The following is a 17,551-nucleotide window of genomic DNA, read 5'->3' as shown; positions in this document are numbered from 1 at the left end:
TGAAGTTTTACAATATCCTCTTCATGGAATTGGACCAGAGGAACAAGTCATGAGCAATACAGTTTTTCCAAATATTTAACATTAAACAGTGGGTTTGCACCGGTGTATGCTGTTTGCATCTAATGACACGCCCACCAGATAATTCTTTTTTAAACATCCTCTTCCTCTCAGTCTTCTGAGGCGTTTGTTTTTGAACTGCTGTCAGAAAGTTCAATATTTCACTTGGCCATCCTCGTCCCCCTCCCTTCATGGCCACTGATAGGTCTACTCCACCATATCCCCCGCAGCATTCCAATTCTTTCAGATCAGTGTGCATGAAGGAAAAGTGAGGAGGAAATGGATCTATTGGGTACAGTCCAGGAATTGTCTATGGTGAATGTTGGGAACTACCTTTTAGAAACAGTATGAGAGAACAATCACAATTCATGGGAATGAACTAAATTGCTGGCATTGCGATGAGTCGCCTTGCACAACAGATTTGCTGTGTAGGTTTTACTAGTCTCATACTGCTAGAATGGTTAGACGTTCTATAGGCTTTTTACCGTTTATGAAACAGTTCTTTCTTTGTGGGGTTTGTCTCTCTGTTTCTTGTCTTGGAGCATTCCAACTACTGGCCTCTGTTTCACACATGCATGGCTAGTGCTACACTCACATACTCTCATGACTGATGCATACCAAACTTCCCATCAGCTTAATGTGCGTTATTTATTGTTCTTATTTTGGCAGAACTGCCCTCTCAGTGGGTAATATATTTTTACAATTTGAGTGGTTATTTTCTTGGCTGGGTGTAGTCTCTTGGCTTTAAACAGACCTAAAACCCACTCTTTCAGACTGTAGAAATACAGGATATAGGCCTGTCAACCACAACACTAACATGGAAAAGCAGAGTCAATTTGAAGGTCATTGTGATGTAATGACATGTCGTTTACATTCTGGACTGAGGATATAAAATGGGGTGTGTCCTCTGCTGCAAGATAAAGACTGACTTTCTGTCAAGAGAGCTTAGTACAATCTCTGGATAGGGGAACCATGTGAAAGTCCACGTGTGTGTGTGATGGATGGATACAGTATGCTTGCAAGGTAGTCAGGTTTGCACATTCACACACACTTGCCGTCCATCCATAGCCATCAGATTGTAGATTATTCTGGCATTGCATCAGAGTGCTACAGAGATGATTGATAGAGACAGGCTGGAGTGATATTAAACATTACACACTATCTGTCAGGGGGAAAGCGAGCGCTCAGAGATGTGCTTTGGCCCTCATAGACACATGGATATCACATGTAACCGCTCTGACATCACAGGTCAATGATTATATGATTCTGTACCCCTGTGTTGTGAATAACCCCAAGGCTAACTATCCTGGATGTTACATCACGAGAGGGGGCAAGAGAACCAAATGACGCTACACACACACACACACTTTGTGCACTAAAGTATGTGTTGTATAACTGCCTTACTGTCTTACTAAGAAAATAGAAGTAAATCAGATCAAATGTGTTTGTCAACTGATTTGTAATCAACAGGTGTAGTAGACGAACAGTAAAATGCTGACTGACGGGCCCTTCCCAACAATGCAGAGAGACAAAAATGAGAAACGATAGAAAAATAATAACGTTAGGAATAAATCAAATCACATTTGGTTAGCAGATGTTAATGCTAGTGTAGCAAAATGCTTGTGCTTCTAGTTCTGACAATGCAGTAATATCTAACAAGTAATCTAACAATTTCACAACAGCTACCTAATACAAACCAATCTAAAGGGATGGAATAAGAATATATACATATAAATATATGGATGACCAATGACAGAGCAGCATAGGCAAGATGCAATAGATGGTATAAAATACAGTAAATACATACGAGATGAGTAATGCAAGATATGTAAACATTATTAAAGTGGCATTATTAAAGTGACTAGTGATCCATTCATTAAAGTGGCAAGTGATTTCAAGCCTGTATGTAGGCAGCAGCCTCTGAGTACCAATAACTATATACACTAAATACCATCAGTCGATATGCAGTACTGGTACCCCGTGTATATTTTTTTATTCATTTTTAAATCATTGGGATGTTTTGACACTTGCCTGAATTAAAAGGCTTGCTCCAGTTCATTACCATCCGTCTCATGTGAAAGCTGATGTGTTGGTCAATCCAATAGGGGGCAGCATTTAGCCTGTTCTGCTGGGATGACACTCGTGATGAGGGAACTCTTATCATCCATTGTACTAAATAGACTGTAGGCTAGTGGTTGATCCATTTCACTGTCTACAACCTGTGCCTATCCCCTTTCCTGAACTTGTCACTTCCTAACATTCCATTTAACATTAGATTTATACCCTTAAACTACATAAAAATAGTCAAATGGTTTACCCTTTTTCAAATGGGGAGGAAAATGTCTCTTGACCTCATGAGCAGAGAATCTCTCCAAACACGTTTCCTCAATCTCGGACATCTCTCACTGACACTTAAAAGGGTTGTTTACATTGCCTGTAGGGCGCTAAATTCACTATTGATTTAACAATAACGGATGTTCAATAGTGTCTAAAGGAGGAAGAAAGAACAGGCCTCAACGTCATCAATATATTCTCTGGACTGCATTTCTACTTGACCTGGGATGAAGTATAGATTTTTAACCACTTCAAATTGATTAAAAAAGTAATCTAGAATTTCTGAAACACGGAAACGTGATTTTGCTGACCTGAAAGGTCAAAGTGAACATGATGAGAAATGGGCCTGGGATATCATAGTGCTCAGTGGTACTGTAGCATTAGGAAACAAACCCAGTTTACCTGGCAGCTGTGTACTTGTAGTCTAGCCAGGAGAGTGGAAGACGGAAATATGCTTTAAAAGGAATTGTGTTGATGAGTTAGGCTTCATACACCTCTTTTGCAGGTGCTTAGGGTGATTTATATTGTATTAGGAGGTTACTCACCTCGTCCACTACTAATGGATGTTAAAGTTAAGCATATACCATCTCAAGTGAGATTAATCGTGTTGAAATTGCACACGCACAAGCACACAGCGGTTGATATCCTGCAGGCCTGAGTGGTATCTTTAATCAGACTAATAGTTAGCCCTGTTAGGCCTAAGTGCCCTGAGTAAAGCTCTTAATCACTATCTGCCCCGCAGGGATAATCACGCTGAGTGCGTGCACGTTTTTTTGGTGTGCGTGCACGTTGTTTTGGTGTGCGTGCACGTTTTTTTGGTGTGTGTGCACGTTTTTTGGGTGTGTGTGCACGTTTTTTGGGTGTGTGTGCACGTGTTTTTGGTGTGTGTGCACGTGTTTTTGGTGTGTGTGTATTTTCAAGAGCCCACCTAGTTTTTATACAGTACTCAAAACCAGTCCGTGATTTGATCATGACTTTACAAACAGTGCCCAGTGAACAACATGGTGCCTGCCTGGTTTCAGCTGATTTCTGCCTCAATCTATTGATCATCTCAAAAACCAATTAACATTATTGATTCCCATTTAAACCAGGCATCTCCATTGATCCCTGTCTCTCCCTCCTGTGAACTCATTTACCTGTTAGCCTTATCTGTGACCAGAACAGCCTATAACCATCTGGTCTGACCAGAGAGGATCGGGGGGTTAGGAAATGAGGGCATTAATGTGGTCCCGTGTGGCTGCATGGCTGTTGCAACGCCAGGGCTCCCACTGGGTACCAGGATGAAAAAAGTAAGAAAATGGATGCACTCACTACTGTACGTCTCTGGATGAGTGTCTGCTAAATGACTCAAATGTAAATGCTGTGGGTCATTTTCCCTACCCCTCAACTCTGTAGGATATGGTCTGGAAGGAACTTGGGCTGTGTGTCTCATTTTTCCCTGTCCACCAACTCTCTGCTCTCCATTCTCTTTCTCATACCACCTCCCTCTCTCTCCTCTATTCGCCTCTCTCTGTCTCTGGTCTCTGTCTCTGGTGTTGTTGGGGTCAGAATGTGGTCCTGGGTGTAAAATAGGCTCTCTAACTCTGTGTCTCTAATGAGGGTGTTTAGGGCACTAAGCCCGTGTCATTTTGGGATGTCCCAATAAGCAACATGACATGGTAGAGAAGGATGCCAATTATCACCCCCCTCTGACCTTTCACCTTTCCAGCCTGGACGACCTGTGTGTGTTTGGTAGGACTGGCCTAGAAGTGTGTGTGTGGCGGGATGGGCCCAGGTTGGTCCCAAAATGGCAGTGACTTTTAGGAGCGACCTCTGTGTGATGCATCATTGGGGGTATTTTTACTGTTCACACGTCACTCTGTGTAAATGAGGGATTTAATGTGCCCAATGCCCGTCGGTACTTTTTGACAAGAACAGAACACAGACAGGCATACATACACACAGCCTAGCAGTGTTTCCCCTAGCTTGTTTCTCCCTTGGCGGGGCATAAAAGGCCTCTGAAGCAATCCTCTGAAGAAACATGTTTGCTTTTTATGGAAATGTTGGTCTTTCTGTGAGCTGTTATGTATTTTTATTAGCATATTTACATACTAGGCTACAGTAGTTGTGTAGCTATAGTATGTAATGCATGTATTTGATCATTGATAGCATCCTCGCTAGTGGCTTTAAATCAGTCCAGTTGCTCTAAGGGGTTTTTGTGCTAGCATTAGCATAGTGTGCTCTAGCGTTAGAATGTTGTATTAATAGAGCTCTTTTCCTAGAGTCACCTCCAGGTATTCTGGAGGGAAATTTGATCTCTCCACTGTTCCATGGGGGAGAAATGTATCCCTTGTACCGAGGCCCTCAGTTCCCCTACTGACCATACTACACACAAACATTCACACAGGTACACATTTAAAACATGCACACACACCTAGAGATTAGAGGTTGACCGATTAATCGGAATGGCCGATTTAATTAGGGCCAATTTCAAGTTTTCAGAACAATCGGAAATTGGTATTTTTGGGCGCCAATATGCCCCCAAATTTTTTGGGACCTTTTTATTTAACTTCTTACCTGGGAATATTGAAGACTCATGTTAAAAGGAACCACCAGCTTTCATATGTTCTCATGTTCTGAGCAAGGAACTGAAACGTTAGCTTTCTTACATAGCACACATTGCACTTTTACTTTCTTCTCCAACACTTTGTTTTTGCATTATTTAAACTAAATTGAACATGTTTCATTATTTACCTTGAGGCTAAATAGATTTTATTGATGTGTTATATTAAGTTAAAATAAGTGTTCATTCAGTGTTGTTGTAATTGTCCTTTTTACAAATAAATTTTTAAAAAATCGTCCAATTTGAATCGGTATCAGCTTTTTTGGTCCTCCAATAATCGGTATCGGCGTTGAAAAATCATACTCGGTCGACCTCTACTAGAGATGGTCACAGTTATTCAAAGTCGAAATATTTGAACGGACATTAGTATTCAAATACTTGCAAGAGTATTCATTAAAAAAAATAACAAATATTCATAGTCCTATTTTAACAATGAAAAAGCATTGTCTAAATAAATTAAATCTATGCGACATTGGTACACACATGACATTTGGAAATTCAATAAAACAACATTTTTGAATGTAGTTTTGACATGCCCTGTCTAGTCAGTGGCCCCATGTGTAGCCAGCAACACGGGAGATCTTTAATCAAAGCAAGATGGAATTAAAATGAGTTACATGAGCTACAATGAGAAACCATCAGGCAGGCTGTTTCATCTAAATGGACTTGTTGTAGACTAGGATGGGAAGTGCATTGAACAATCAGTAACCATTTTTGCCTAGATGGCAAACTAGCTAGCTGGCTATCTTAACTAGCTTTTTTAACATTGATTTGATGCTGTCAAGGCAGGCACTACCAGCTGGAATGATAGACAAACCTGTAGATGCCACAAGTTATCTAACTAACGTGAGTCTGTATGGCTACTCTCTCCCTTCCATGTCAAACTATCCATATATCTGAAAAAATGACATGTTATTTACAGGGGCGGCAGGGTAGCCTAGTGGTTAGAGTGTTGGACTAGTAACCGGAAGGTTGCAAGTTCAAACCCCCGAGCTGACAAGGTACAAATCTGTTGTTCTGCCCCTGAACAGGCAGTTAACCCACATTGAAAATAAGAATTTGTTCTTAACTGACTTGCCTGGTTAAATAAAGGTGAAAAAAATAAAAAATAGAAATAGAGAAATGATTTCAAATGCCCATCCCCCCCCCACACACACACACACACACACACACACACACACACACACACATATATATGCCTTTCCTGTTTTTAGACCCCCGCCGTTACAGTTCTCGGTTCATTGTTTATTCTACATTCCCTTGGCACACACATAGTCTGGGTTATTCAAAGTCAACCAGGGACTGGTGTTTGGTGAGTGTTTCCCAGCACCAGACAGAAGAAAGGGCATAACTTCAGTTTCACACACTCGGATCCTCACACATCGACTGTGTTAAGAGTATGAAGGCAGTCAAACTTAAGAAGCAGACAATCACAAATTTTAGAACTGAGAATAAAACAACCGCAACTGCAAACCGGCCCAGGGCAACCGCAAACCGGCCCAGGGCAACCGCAGACCGGCCCAGGGCAACCGCAGACCGGCCCAGGGCAACCGCAGACCGGCCCAGGGCAACCGCAGACCGGCCCAGAGGAGGTTCTATTTCTATGAGAGCAACTCTGTCTACAAAGCCAGTGTTCAGACAGACCATTTAACTGGTCTGACTTTGTCTGTCATCCTGGGTTAACACCAGACCAGTTAATAGACAGGCCGACGTACCTGCAGGACTGATGGACCAGACAGGTGAGGCCTTGGCTGTGCTACTCCGTCTGGTACTCCTTCTCCTTCACTGTCATCCAATAAAGTGATCCCCCACCTTTCCCCCCTTCTTATGCGCTCTTCTGGTCTGCGTTTTGTCTTCCCCTTTATTCTCTTTTCTCTCTCTTGTGTCCTCACATTTCCTCAAAGATGTCCAGATAGAAGGAAAGAGAGGGGGATGTGTGTGTGTGTGAGACGGAGAGTGTGTAGTTTGGTCCTTAAAGACGGGATGGGGAGGGTGGACGGATGGAGAGAGGGAGCGATTGCCCTGACAGATGTCTGTAAAGAAGGATAGAGTGAAGGGGTGGGGCCAGGGAGGAGTGGATAGGATCAGACCTACCATGCGGAAATGAGTTGGCCCCGCACGCACACACACACACACACACACCCACACCCAGACCCTCTTTCCTGCTTTGACTAGGGCTGTGGCAGTCATGAAATTTTGTCAGCCGGTGATTGTCAAGCAAATAACTGTCGGTCTCACGGTAATTGGTCGTTAATTAACATAAACACGTTTAGCATCTCCTGGCTTCCACACACTGATGCAAACTGTTGAAACATCTACATTTTAAAAAGTCTAATAAATCCATGTAATATAGCCTACACCTCCACAATAAATCCATTATTTATTTTAGATCGGTCTAAAGAAGCATACTATGAAGAAAATGTAGTCTATTTCAGAAGAACAGAACAGAATACTCTGAGTTGTCCTTTTGTTGGGTCCTGATCTGGCTATGCCAAATGGCTGTGGGCTACACTAGTTCATTTAGCAGACAAGATTTGCTTAGCATTCTGTGGCATTATTTTATGGTAAGAAGAATACAATTGAACAAAGCTGAATAAAAAATATAAAGGATATTTTCTCCAAACGATTTGAGGGAGTGCGCACATGTGGCTATTCTTTGTTGAGCAGTTAACAAAGATAGCTATTCCTATATGCTTAATTTAGAGTTATTAATGTAACTTCTGTTGTTCTACAAACGTTGGGCTATATGTTTTGATATTTAGTACATTGTAAGGCTGCGTGATGCGACTGATTTGAAAAAAGTTGCTTGAAAGGCATGATCTCTGCTTTGTTTGTTTTTTAGCATGCTGTACACACTCCAATAGTCTCTCATTCACAATTTGACAAGCACTTGATAATGTCTAGAGTTTCACAGAGTGTGGCCGTAATGCACCCTAACAATCGATGCCTTTTGTGGCCAGTGGGCGTTGTGTCTTTCTCCCTGAGTGCTCTGTGCTCCATCATGTGATCAGGTCTTTCTCACAGGCTACAAGTGAAGACCCACACATTGTGGACGCAACTGTGCGCGTCCTTATCCAATTCCGAGGTGCATATTGAAGGTATTGGAAGAACTCTCCACATTTACTTTTCGTCAGCCAACAAGATGAGTAGGCCTATCAAACAGCAAAACCACTAGCCTATGTCAATCTACTATCCCCATAGTACAAAGTTCGACCTATTCTGTGCGAGAAATAAATATTTCAAACATAGTCTGGGACAGTTGTGAGATGCGATAGATCCCAAATTAATACAACCACTAACATTAAAAAAACCTGACAGATCAGAACATTTAGCTTAAAATGTTGTCTATTTCTGCACATTATAAGCACAGTGATCATTACTTTTAGAAATGAAGGTCGGTTAATCCGGAAAATTTCAAGTACGTTGAAAGTTTCTTCAAGTGCAGTCGCAAAAACCATCAAGCACTATGATGAAACTGGCTCTCATGAGGACTGCCACAGGAATGGAAGACCCAGAGTTACCTCTGCTGCAGAAGATTAGTTCATTAGAGTTAACTGCACCTTAGATTGCAGCCCAAATAAATGCTTCACAGACTTCAAGTAACATACACATCTCAACATCTCAAATTCACGACTACGTGAATCAGGCCTTCATGGTCGCAAAGAAACCACTACTAAAGGACACCAATAAGAAGAAGACTTGCTTGGGCCAAGAAACACAAGCAATTGACATTAGAGAGGTGGAAATCTGTCTTTTGGTCTGACAGGTCCAAATGTGAGATTTTTGGTTCCAAACACTGTGTCTTTGTGAGGCTCAGAGTAGGTGAACGGATAATTTCCGCATGTGTGGTTCCCACCGTGAAGCATGGAGGAGGAGGTGTGGTGATGTTGGGGTGCTTTGCTGGTGACACGGTCTGTAATTTGTTAAGAATCCAAGGCACATTTAACCAGCAATGGCTACCACAGCATTCTGCAGCGATATGCCATCTCACCTGGTTTGCGCTTAGTCCCGCCATCCTTTGTTTTTCAACAGGATAATGACCCAACCCACCTCCAGGCTGTGTAAGGGCTATTTGACCAATAAGGAGAGTGATGGAGTGCTGCATCAGATGACCAGGCCTCCACAATCACCTGACCTCAACCCAATTGAGATGGTTTGGGATGAGATGGACTGCAGAATGAAGGAAAAGCAGCCAACAAGTGCTCAGCATATGTGTAACTCCTTCAAGACTGTTGGTAAAACATTCCTCGTGAAGCTGGTTGAGAGAATGCCAAGAATGTGCAAAGCTGTCAAGGCAAAGGGTGGCTACTTTGAAGAATCTCAAATATATTATATATTTTTTATTTATTTAACACTCTTTTGGTTACTACGTGATTCCATATGTGTTATTTCATAGTTTTGATGTCTTCACTATTATTCTACAATGTAGAAAATAGTTTTAAAAAATTAAGAAAAACCCTTGAATGAGTAGGTTTGACCAAACTTGACTGGTACTGTATACTAAATAATATATGGGTGAATTTTTGGGGGATTTAGAATGGACCGTTATCATGCACCTGTATCAAAACCAGGGCAGCTGGAAAAAATTTAATCTATGAATTGAAATAGCAAATAGAGGATGCTTTTCCTCGTGGTTATTTTCATGCCAGCCAGGTAGACTCTATTCCTGTTGTACATATAATTAATGACCTTTAGTATTAGGAAAGTTGAGAAATAAATATAGTAGGCCATGCCTATAGAAAGCTGATCTTCTTTTTAGTGGAGGTCATGACTCTTCTCGCGCAATTGCATAGCCTATAGAAATATTGCGCAACATGAGCTCATGGGCTCTCATGAAGTGTTTGATTAGATTTTTGATTACATTTGCATTGATGTCAGAATGATTAGAGGGACAATAGAGTGCTGAGAACAAGCAGTTAACATGTTTGGTGGGCTACTAATGAATATCAGCAGCATCAGAGTTTACTGTGACTAAACGGTCATGTGGAATTTGACTACTTTCGTGACTCTTGACCGGTGTGGTGGTAATACGGTCTCAGCAACAGCCCTAACTCCGACCCCCCCCCCCCCTCCCCAGTGCCTTAAATAAAATAAAAACTACCCTCTCTCCCCTGGACAGATGGACTGACTGAAAAGTGATGGATGGAGAAAGAGGGACCGATCAAGATGGCGAGATGGGGGCAGAGAGGAAAAAACAGGGTGACCAATATGGAGAAAATGGTTAACCTTCACTCACACTCTCTCCAGTCGGTCCACAGTTGGTCGACGGTGTGTTCAGTGCACTTTGTCATTGTAGTATTTTGAGCTGCATGTCTGACTAATGCACGTCACTGTCAGCTATGCTGGACACTCAGAGCATGAACCAACCATCCTGCAAAGTGTCCTGTGAGTGTACTAAAAAGATCAGTGTGTTACTCCAAATATATACTACTGCATTACTCTAAATCAGAGGTCTTCAACAGGTCGCTGGTGAGCTACCGTAGTTCACCAATGAGGAGCTTGACAAATAATTCTGAAAACACATGCAATTTTGCAGGATGGTTGGTTCATGCTCTTGAGTGTTCCATCAAACAGTGTCACAGTGTCAACAAATCTCACAAGTATCAGACACCGCAAGCTCCCATCTATGTAATCAATGCAACGTTTACATGAACCTACCCCTGGTTGACCACTATTGGCTTAAAAAGCCAATCCTAACACAATGTCTGCTAATACATTTCCAGCAATATTAAACCTGTCTGTCACTACGTGTGTAGCCAGTTGATGTGATAACTGTCTTGTGGGTTGAAATATTTTTTCTCAATTAAATGTTAACTGCAAAGTAGGCTTACCTGGCAGAAGTAAATCATTCGTATCTATTATTTGCCATGAGCAGCAGCAGTACAGAACCATCACTAGATGCACCATTAAAGGACCAGATATGCAGTTAAATGTGAATTATACAAAAAAAAGGGAACCGTTTTTGTCATGGTGCTCTTGTACTGCCCTTTTCTTAGTGATGGAAGCGGGGGGAACAGGCCGTGGCTCGGGTTGCTGAGGTCTCTGATGATCTTGGCCTTCCTGCGACACCTGGTGCTGTCGGTGTTCTGGAGGGCAGGCAGTGTGCACCCAATGATTGGTTCGGCTAAGCATACCACTCTCTGTAGTGCCTTGCGGTCCACGGTGGTGGAGTACGTGTACCAGGCTGTGATGCAGCCAGACAATATGTTCTTAATGGGGCTCCTGTAGAACACTGTGAGGGACCTTTGGGACAGGCCACATCCTGAGGTTGAAGGGTTTGCCACGGTGGGCGAAAATAGAATGTTTAATATTAATATTATGCGACATTTTGAGAATCGATTATGGTTTAAAAGCCAGGATGTTGTTTCAGCTCTTCATTTGGTAGATTTCGATGCATACTTTTCCACAATCCATTCAAGCCACCAAACAAAACAATCTGTCTTCCTAATTGGGAAGGTACCCAAAGCTTCTGCAGTGCTGTTCAAATGTAGGCAAAGTAGATTGTATTCTCCTTAAAATGATAACGAGTATTGCATCGTCTTTAAAACAAAAGTCTTTCAACAAAATGTTTACCCAAAGCGTGTGTCTGTTCTCACTGTAAAGGGTTTATTGTTCTCTTGGCCTTCGTCAGAGCTTTTAAACTAAATACTAAATCATCTTTTGATTTCAGAATGTGTGGGCACCGGGGACTCAGGATGTGGCTGTGTTGTTGATGTCATGTTAATCAGGCCGTTTGATTGGAACATATGGATTGTTTTAGTTTTGTAGGCGTGGCTTCCTATTTAATGAATGGATTAAGCCTTAGCAGTCATTCGGATCTCGTTCCCAATGATCAGTGCTTTGGTTTACTATGTTGCTGTCCAGCAGTTCTGAATGTGTGATGCACCCGGCTGTCCACGTTCTTCTGTACAATAGTGTTTTGATTTGAACATTTGAAGTTACAGCACTTGGTTTCACTATTAAATATGTTGAAATGGAACCAAATTCTGTTTCTGTCTTCAGTCCTTTTTAAATAGGATTGAGGGGCTATATGGGCTACTAAGGTATATGTCTAATGTGATAGTCGAGTAGGCCTATAACTCCATTAGGTTGAATGTGATAGCCTGTCTATAACCAGCCTGAGTAGGCCTAGAACTCCATTAGGTTGAATGTGATAGTCTGCCTATAACCAGCCTGAATAGGCCTAGAACTCCATTAGGTTGAATGTGATAGTCTGCATATAACCAGCCTGAGTAGGCCTAGAACTCCATTAGGTTGAATGTGATAGTCTGCCTATAACTCCATTAGGTTTAATGTGATAGTTTGCCTATAACCAGCCTGAGTAGGCCTATAACTCCATTAGGTTGAATGTGATAGTTTGCCTATAACCAACCTGAGTAGGCCTGTAACTCCATTAGGTTGAATGTGATTGTCTGCCTATAACCAGCCTGAATAGGCCTATAACTCCATTCCTATTCTATTCAGAGTTTACAAAAATGAATATAATGGGAAATGAGCTATAATCAGGCTGATTAATGCCATGTCTGTTGAATTTGGAAAAAAATTCACACTCGGCCCCACCCCACCTACTGAGCCGATCAGGAGCCCCTATTGTGTTGCTGCCATGGCGTACTGCATACTTTTTACTAAATGGTATGCAACAATGAGTAAATAGTATGCAGTTTAAGTATGTATAGTATGGATATTCGGACATGGCCTCTGTCTATAAGGGCCCAGATACAGACACACAGTCACCTGTATTGTAGAGGGCCCAGATGCAGACACAGGGGGAATCGGGTGTTGGAGTCTTATAAACATATCAACTGATAAACTATTCAGCCTACACATTCAGTCTAGAAAACACCTCTACTCGTGTTGATCAATACCTTATGACAAAGAAAAAAACAGGTTTTTGAAATGTTTACAAATGTATAAAAACTGAAATATCACATTTACATAAGTATTCAGATCCTTTACTCAGTACTTTGTTGAAGCACCTTTGGCAGCGATTACAGCCTTGAGTCTTCTTGGGTATGACTCTACAAGTCTGGCACACGTGTATTTGGGGAGTTTCTCCCATTCCTCTCTTCAGATCCTCTCAATCACTGTCAGGTTGGATGGGGAGCGTTGCTGCACAGTTATTTTCAGGTCCCTCCAGAGATGTTCGATCGGGTTCAAGTCCGGGCTCTGGCTGGGCCACTCAAGGACATTTGGAGACTTGTCTCGAAGCCACTCCTGTGTTGTCTTGGCTGTGTGCTTCGGGTCGTTGTCCTGTTGGAAGGTGAACCTTCACCCCAGTCTCGGTTCCTGAGCGCGCTGGAGGTTTTCACTAAGAATGAAGGTTTTCATTAAGAATCTCTCTGTACTTTGGTCCATTCATCTTTCCCTCGATCCTGACTAGTCTCCCAGTCCCTGCTGCTGAAAAACATCCCCACAGCATGATGCTGCCACCACCATGCTTCACCGTAGGGATGGTGCCAGGTTTCCTCCACACATGACGCTTGGCATTCAGGCCAAAGAGTTTAATCTTGGTTTCATCAGACCATAGCATCTTGTTTCTCATAGTCCATTAGGTGCTTTTTGGCAAATTCCAAGTCGACTGTCATGTGCCTTTTACTGAGGAAAGTTTTCCGCCTGGCCACTCTACCATAAAGGCCTGATTGGTTGTCCTTCTGGAAGGTTCTCTACAGAGTAACTCTGGAGCTCTGTCAGATTGACCATCGGGTTCTTGGTCACCTCCCTGACCAAGGCCCTTTGCAAAAATGTCAACAACAAAAAACTCTTCGCTTTGTCATTGTGTGTTGGGGGGGGGGGTCTGAATACTGAATATGGTGGGGCCAGTCAGTGTTGTGAAATGTCCAGATTTAGAGAGAGGATCGTGGCGTTTGCCTGTTTAAATTTAACCAGAGGTATTTACGAGCAGGCATTCTCTTCTGTCCTCCTTTCCCATGGGGCCTAGGCATGACTTCACAGCATTGGGGTAAGAGGCGAGGATGAGAGCTAGCCAGGCATTTGGTGTGGCTGTATGTTACAACATTGTTTTCCAAGGTGACAAAGTATACTCCTCTTGGTGACAATGCTCCTTGTAACTATGCCTGTCCAGTGAGGTTGATTAAAGTCACACTAGAAGTTGCACTTTGTGCTCTTTTAGATTCCCCCGTGGGAGAGGAGAGTGAAGAACCGGAGAAACAGCCCACAGAGCAAGCATCCCCACGGGAGAAGAAAGGAAAGAAGAGGAAGAGTGTAATAGAAACCCCAGTCCCGGTCAAGAAGAAGACTGCACTGGTATGTAATAGTTTGTTGTAAACGTCACCCTTCTGACTTCAATGTGTTTTGTTTGGATTATGTACTGCTTCTCTCAATTCTATTTGTCTACACAGAAATCACAGACTGAGTGTTTTATGGCTCAAGAGAAGAAAGAGGATGAAGGAGAAAAAAAGCCCAAGAAAAAGAGAAAGGTAAGATTGAGGATGGAGGGCATTGAAGAGACACCTGCTGTACCAAAGTGGAACTGCAGTTAAAATGTGCCTACATTCAATTGCATTGGAGTTAGAAGTGGGCATTTTGGCTTTGTGTGTATTCAGAAGAAGAAGAAGACGATCACAGACGTCCTCGCCACCTCAGACCCCAAACCGGGCTCTCCAGTTGACCTGCAGAGCCTGGTTCTAGAACACTTCAAAGACAAACGCTCCGTCATCGAGCTGGAGGAGCTCAAACTACAGGGTGAGTCACCTTTGACCTGCCAACTGTTAACCTGACCTCTGTCTGCTGTTAGGTCTAAAGCATGAAACACACTGGTACTCATCACAGTGGGAGGCCATTCCTTCTCTTGCTAGAACAAAAGTGGTACCTGCTCTGTCCTGACCCGGTAGTGACGGACCTGCCAATTCTACTTGTAGAAATGTTCGCCAGTGGCCAACAACTTTACTTTGAGCCAATCAGAGAGCACAAACTCTCACGTGGGGGAGCCAACAACAACAAAAAAGGAAAAAAGGTCATTTTCTCTGTACATCCACGGATGAGCCAGTCACACTTCATATGGCTAGACGCAATGCACACAACACTAAATACTTCCTCCAAGCTAACTAACCACTGTAGCAAGCAAATATTGACATCATTAAATCACAATAGTTTCCATGAAACATCTGCCTGTGTTAGCTGCCGAGTTTGTGCAGTGTTCTTAACTAACATTAGCTAGCTAGCTAGCTAAACATTTGGCTATGAGCTGGCACTGGCAGTATGGGATTATGGAGAGTGAATTAAATTGTTTCTTTGTCATCTTGCTAGGTAGTTATCAAGCTGTGGTCACCTGGCTAGTATCAACAATGGCTTTCTACAAAATGGCAACATTAGCACAGATAGCTTGGAATCTAGACCATAAGCAATGCACATGGATATGCATTGTCAAACTAGTGGTTAAGATCGTTGGGCCAGTAACCGAAAGGTCGTTGGTTCAAATCCCTGAGCCGAAAAATCTGCCTGTGCACTTGAACGGGACACACAACCATAATTTCTCCTGTTAGTCGCTCTGGAAAAGAGAATCTGCTAAATGACTAAAATGTTTTTAAAAAACAGTACTGCCACCTTCTGGTTTGGAGTATTTGAATAAGACTGAGTGGCTGACGAATTCAAAGTACTTTGCTGTGTGAACACAAAAGAGATTGACTGCCGACACCTGAGGTGCTAAGTACGGTAGGCAGCAAACATTGTACAATCTTACTGGCGTGTCTGAGCTTTAAGGACCATCAGTATGTCTGTCTAAAGGCATCCGCATGCTTCCCAGCTGAAACATTTCAGAAGAGGTCTTTCATACAGTATATTATAATGACATTTTGTGATGCTTATTGTTTTTTTTTCCGTCTGTTCGGTCACACAAAATGTTTTCTCAGGCAATCCGAAGTCTACGCCCTTTCATCTGTGATTGGTCAACAGTAGAGATTTGTTGTCATTCACTGAGAGACGACTCATTTTCATGCACATTTTTTCCTTAACCTGGATCGGACCCTTTTCTTTTCAATTTTCACCTAAAATGACACCCAAATCTAACTGCTTGAAGCTCAGGACCTGAAGCAAGGATATGAATATTCTTGATCCCATTTGAAAGGAAACACTTTGAAGTTTGTGGAAATGTGAAATGAATGTAGGAGAATATAACACATTAGATCTGGTAAAAGATAATACAAAGAAAAACAACAAAAAATCATCTTTGAAATGTAAGAGAAAGGCTGTTATGTAATCTTAGGGGTCTAGGCACAATTTAGATTTTGGCCACTAGATGGCAGTAGTGTATGCACAAAGTTTTAGACTGATCCAATGAACCATTGCTCTACTGTTCAAAATGTTGTATCAAGTCTGCCCAAATGTGCTGAATTGGTCAATTGATTCATTTTCAAGTACATAACTATAGAGAACATATAACAATAATATGGTAATAAAAATGGAAGTTTACACACTCCCAGGAATGTCAGAGACAATAGATAGCTTCCCTGTAGAAAATAAACTAACCTTCACACATCTAGATGGGGGGTGGCACAGCAGGGGTTCAAACTGTAGAACCCAGTAAAATGGATTTTATCATTTAAAAAACTAGCTACATTTTATCTCGTACACCTGGGATGACAAATCAGAGCAAGATTACTGAATGTAAGTACATTATTTACCTTCAGAGGTGAATGTATCAAACCAGTTGCCGTGCACTCTCCTCAAACAATAGCATGGTCTTTTTTCACTGTAAAAGCTACTGTAAATTGGACAGTGCAGTTAGATTAACAAGAATTTAAGCCCATATAAGACATCTCTATGTCCTGGGAAATGCTCTTGTTACTTACAACGTCATGCTAATCACATTAGCCTACGTTAGCTCAACCGTCCTGCGGGGGGGGGGGGGGGGGGGGGGGGGGGGGGGGGGGGGGCGGCGATCTTGTAGAGGTTTTAAGAAATACTGCACTTAACAGCTTAGTTCAATGTAAAATTGTGTGATTAAGATATCCTCGGCAAAACATCAAAATGAGTGACAGATTTCTTGAGTTACCGTAGATTCATTCTGACTATTGAGGAAGTGTATACTGGCTACGATGTCTCGAAATGGACATGCAGTACTCTTGCCGTTTTTTTTCTTGTGTTTGAAGCTGTCCTTTTATGGGAGTATGCGAGCACACTCGTTCCATTTGCCTAGCTGTGTTCGGATAGGTGCCAGCCGAACTGAAGCATGCTGACGCCTTTTCTCTCTCTCTCTCTTGCATTCTTTCTCTCTCTCTCTTACTCACTCACTTTCTCTGAATTTCCTAATGTGACTTTCTTCTCTGATTGGTTACTTCCAGAGTCCTGCTTCGTGAGGAGTAATGACCTCACACACAGCCTCTCCTCCTACCTGAAAGAAAGTGAGTTCAAATCAAACCATCACACCGTACATACCTAAATACATAACATTTTACATGTATATTACATGCCTCTCACCAATACAGGACTCCTTTTTAAACTCCATGTTACACTAATAGGACTGCTGTCTTCTGTCATGTTCCTAGATGTGTCCTTGGGTATTAACTCAGTAGTCTGACGTTGGCTTCCCCTCCTAATCGT

At 42.2% G+C, this 17,551-nt stretch overlaps 2 protein-coding genes across 3 annotated transcripts in view; one reads left to right on the top strand and one right to left on the bottom strand.

Annotated features, from left to right (window-relative positions):
* The window catches only part of LOC109870237 (filamin A-interacting protein 1-like), a 28,524-nt gene extending 21,606 nt beyond the window's left edge, over positions 1–6,918 (bottom strand). Inside the window, exon 1 of the mRNA XM_020460647.2 lies at positions 6,709–6,918. The gene's annotated coding sequence lies outside the window, so the exon portion shown is untranslated. The remainder of the gene's footprint in view (positions 1–6,708) is intronic.
* The window catches only part of cmss1 (cms1 ribosomal small subunit homolog), a 63,267-nt gene that overhangs the window by 43,828 nt on the left and 1,888 nt on the right, over positions 1–17,551 (top strand). For both annotated transcript variants that reach the window (XM_020460634.2, XM_031800055.1), the window contains 4 exons: positions 14,124–14,257; positions 14,353–14,430; positions 14,557–14,695; positions 17,293–17,352. In XM_020460634.2, the coding sequence (XP_020316223.1) occupies positions 14,124–14,257; positions 14,353–14,430; positions 14,557–14,695; positions 17,293–17,352 (411 nt within the window). The remainder of the gene's footprint in view (positions 1–14,123; positions 14,258–14,352; positions 14,431–14,556; positions 14,696–17,292; positions 17,353–17,551) is intronic.

This window comes from Oncorhynchus kisutch, linkage group LG2 (assembly GCF_002021735.2).
Source record: "Oncorhynchus kisutch isolate 150728-3 linkage group LG2, Okis_V2, whole genome shotgun sequence".
Taxonomy (NCBI): domain Eukaryota; kingdom Metazoa; phylum Chordata; class Actinopteri; order Salmoniformes; family Salmonidae; genus Oncorhynchus; species Oncorhynchus kisutch.
This window is presented reverse-complemented; position numbering and strand designations above follow the sequence as displayed.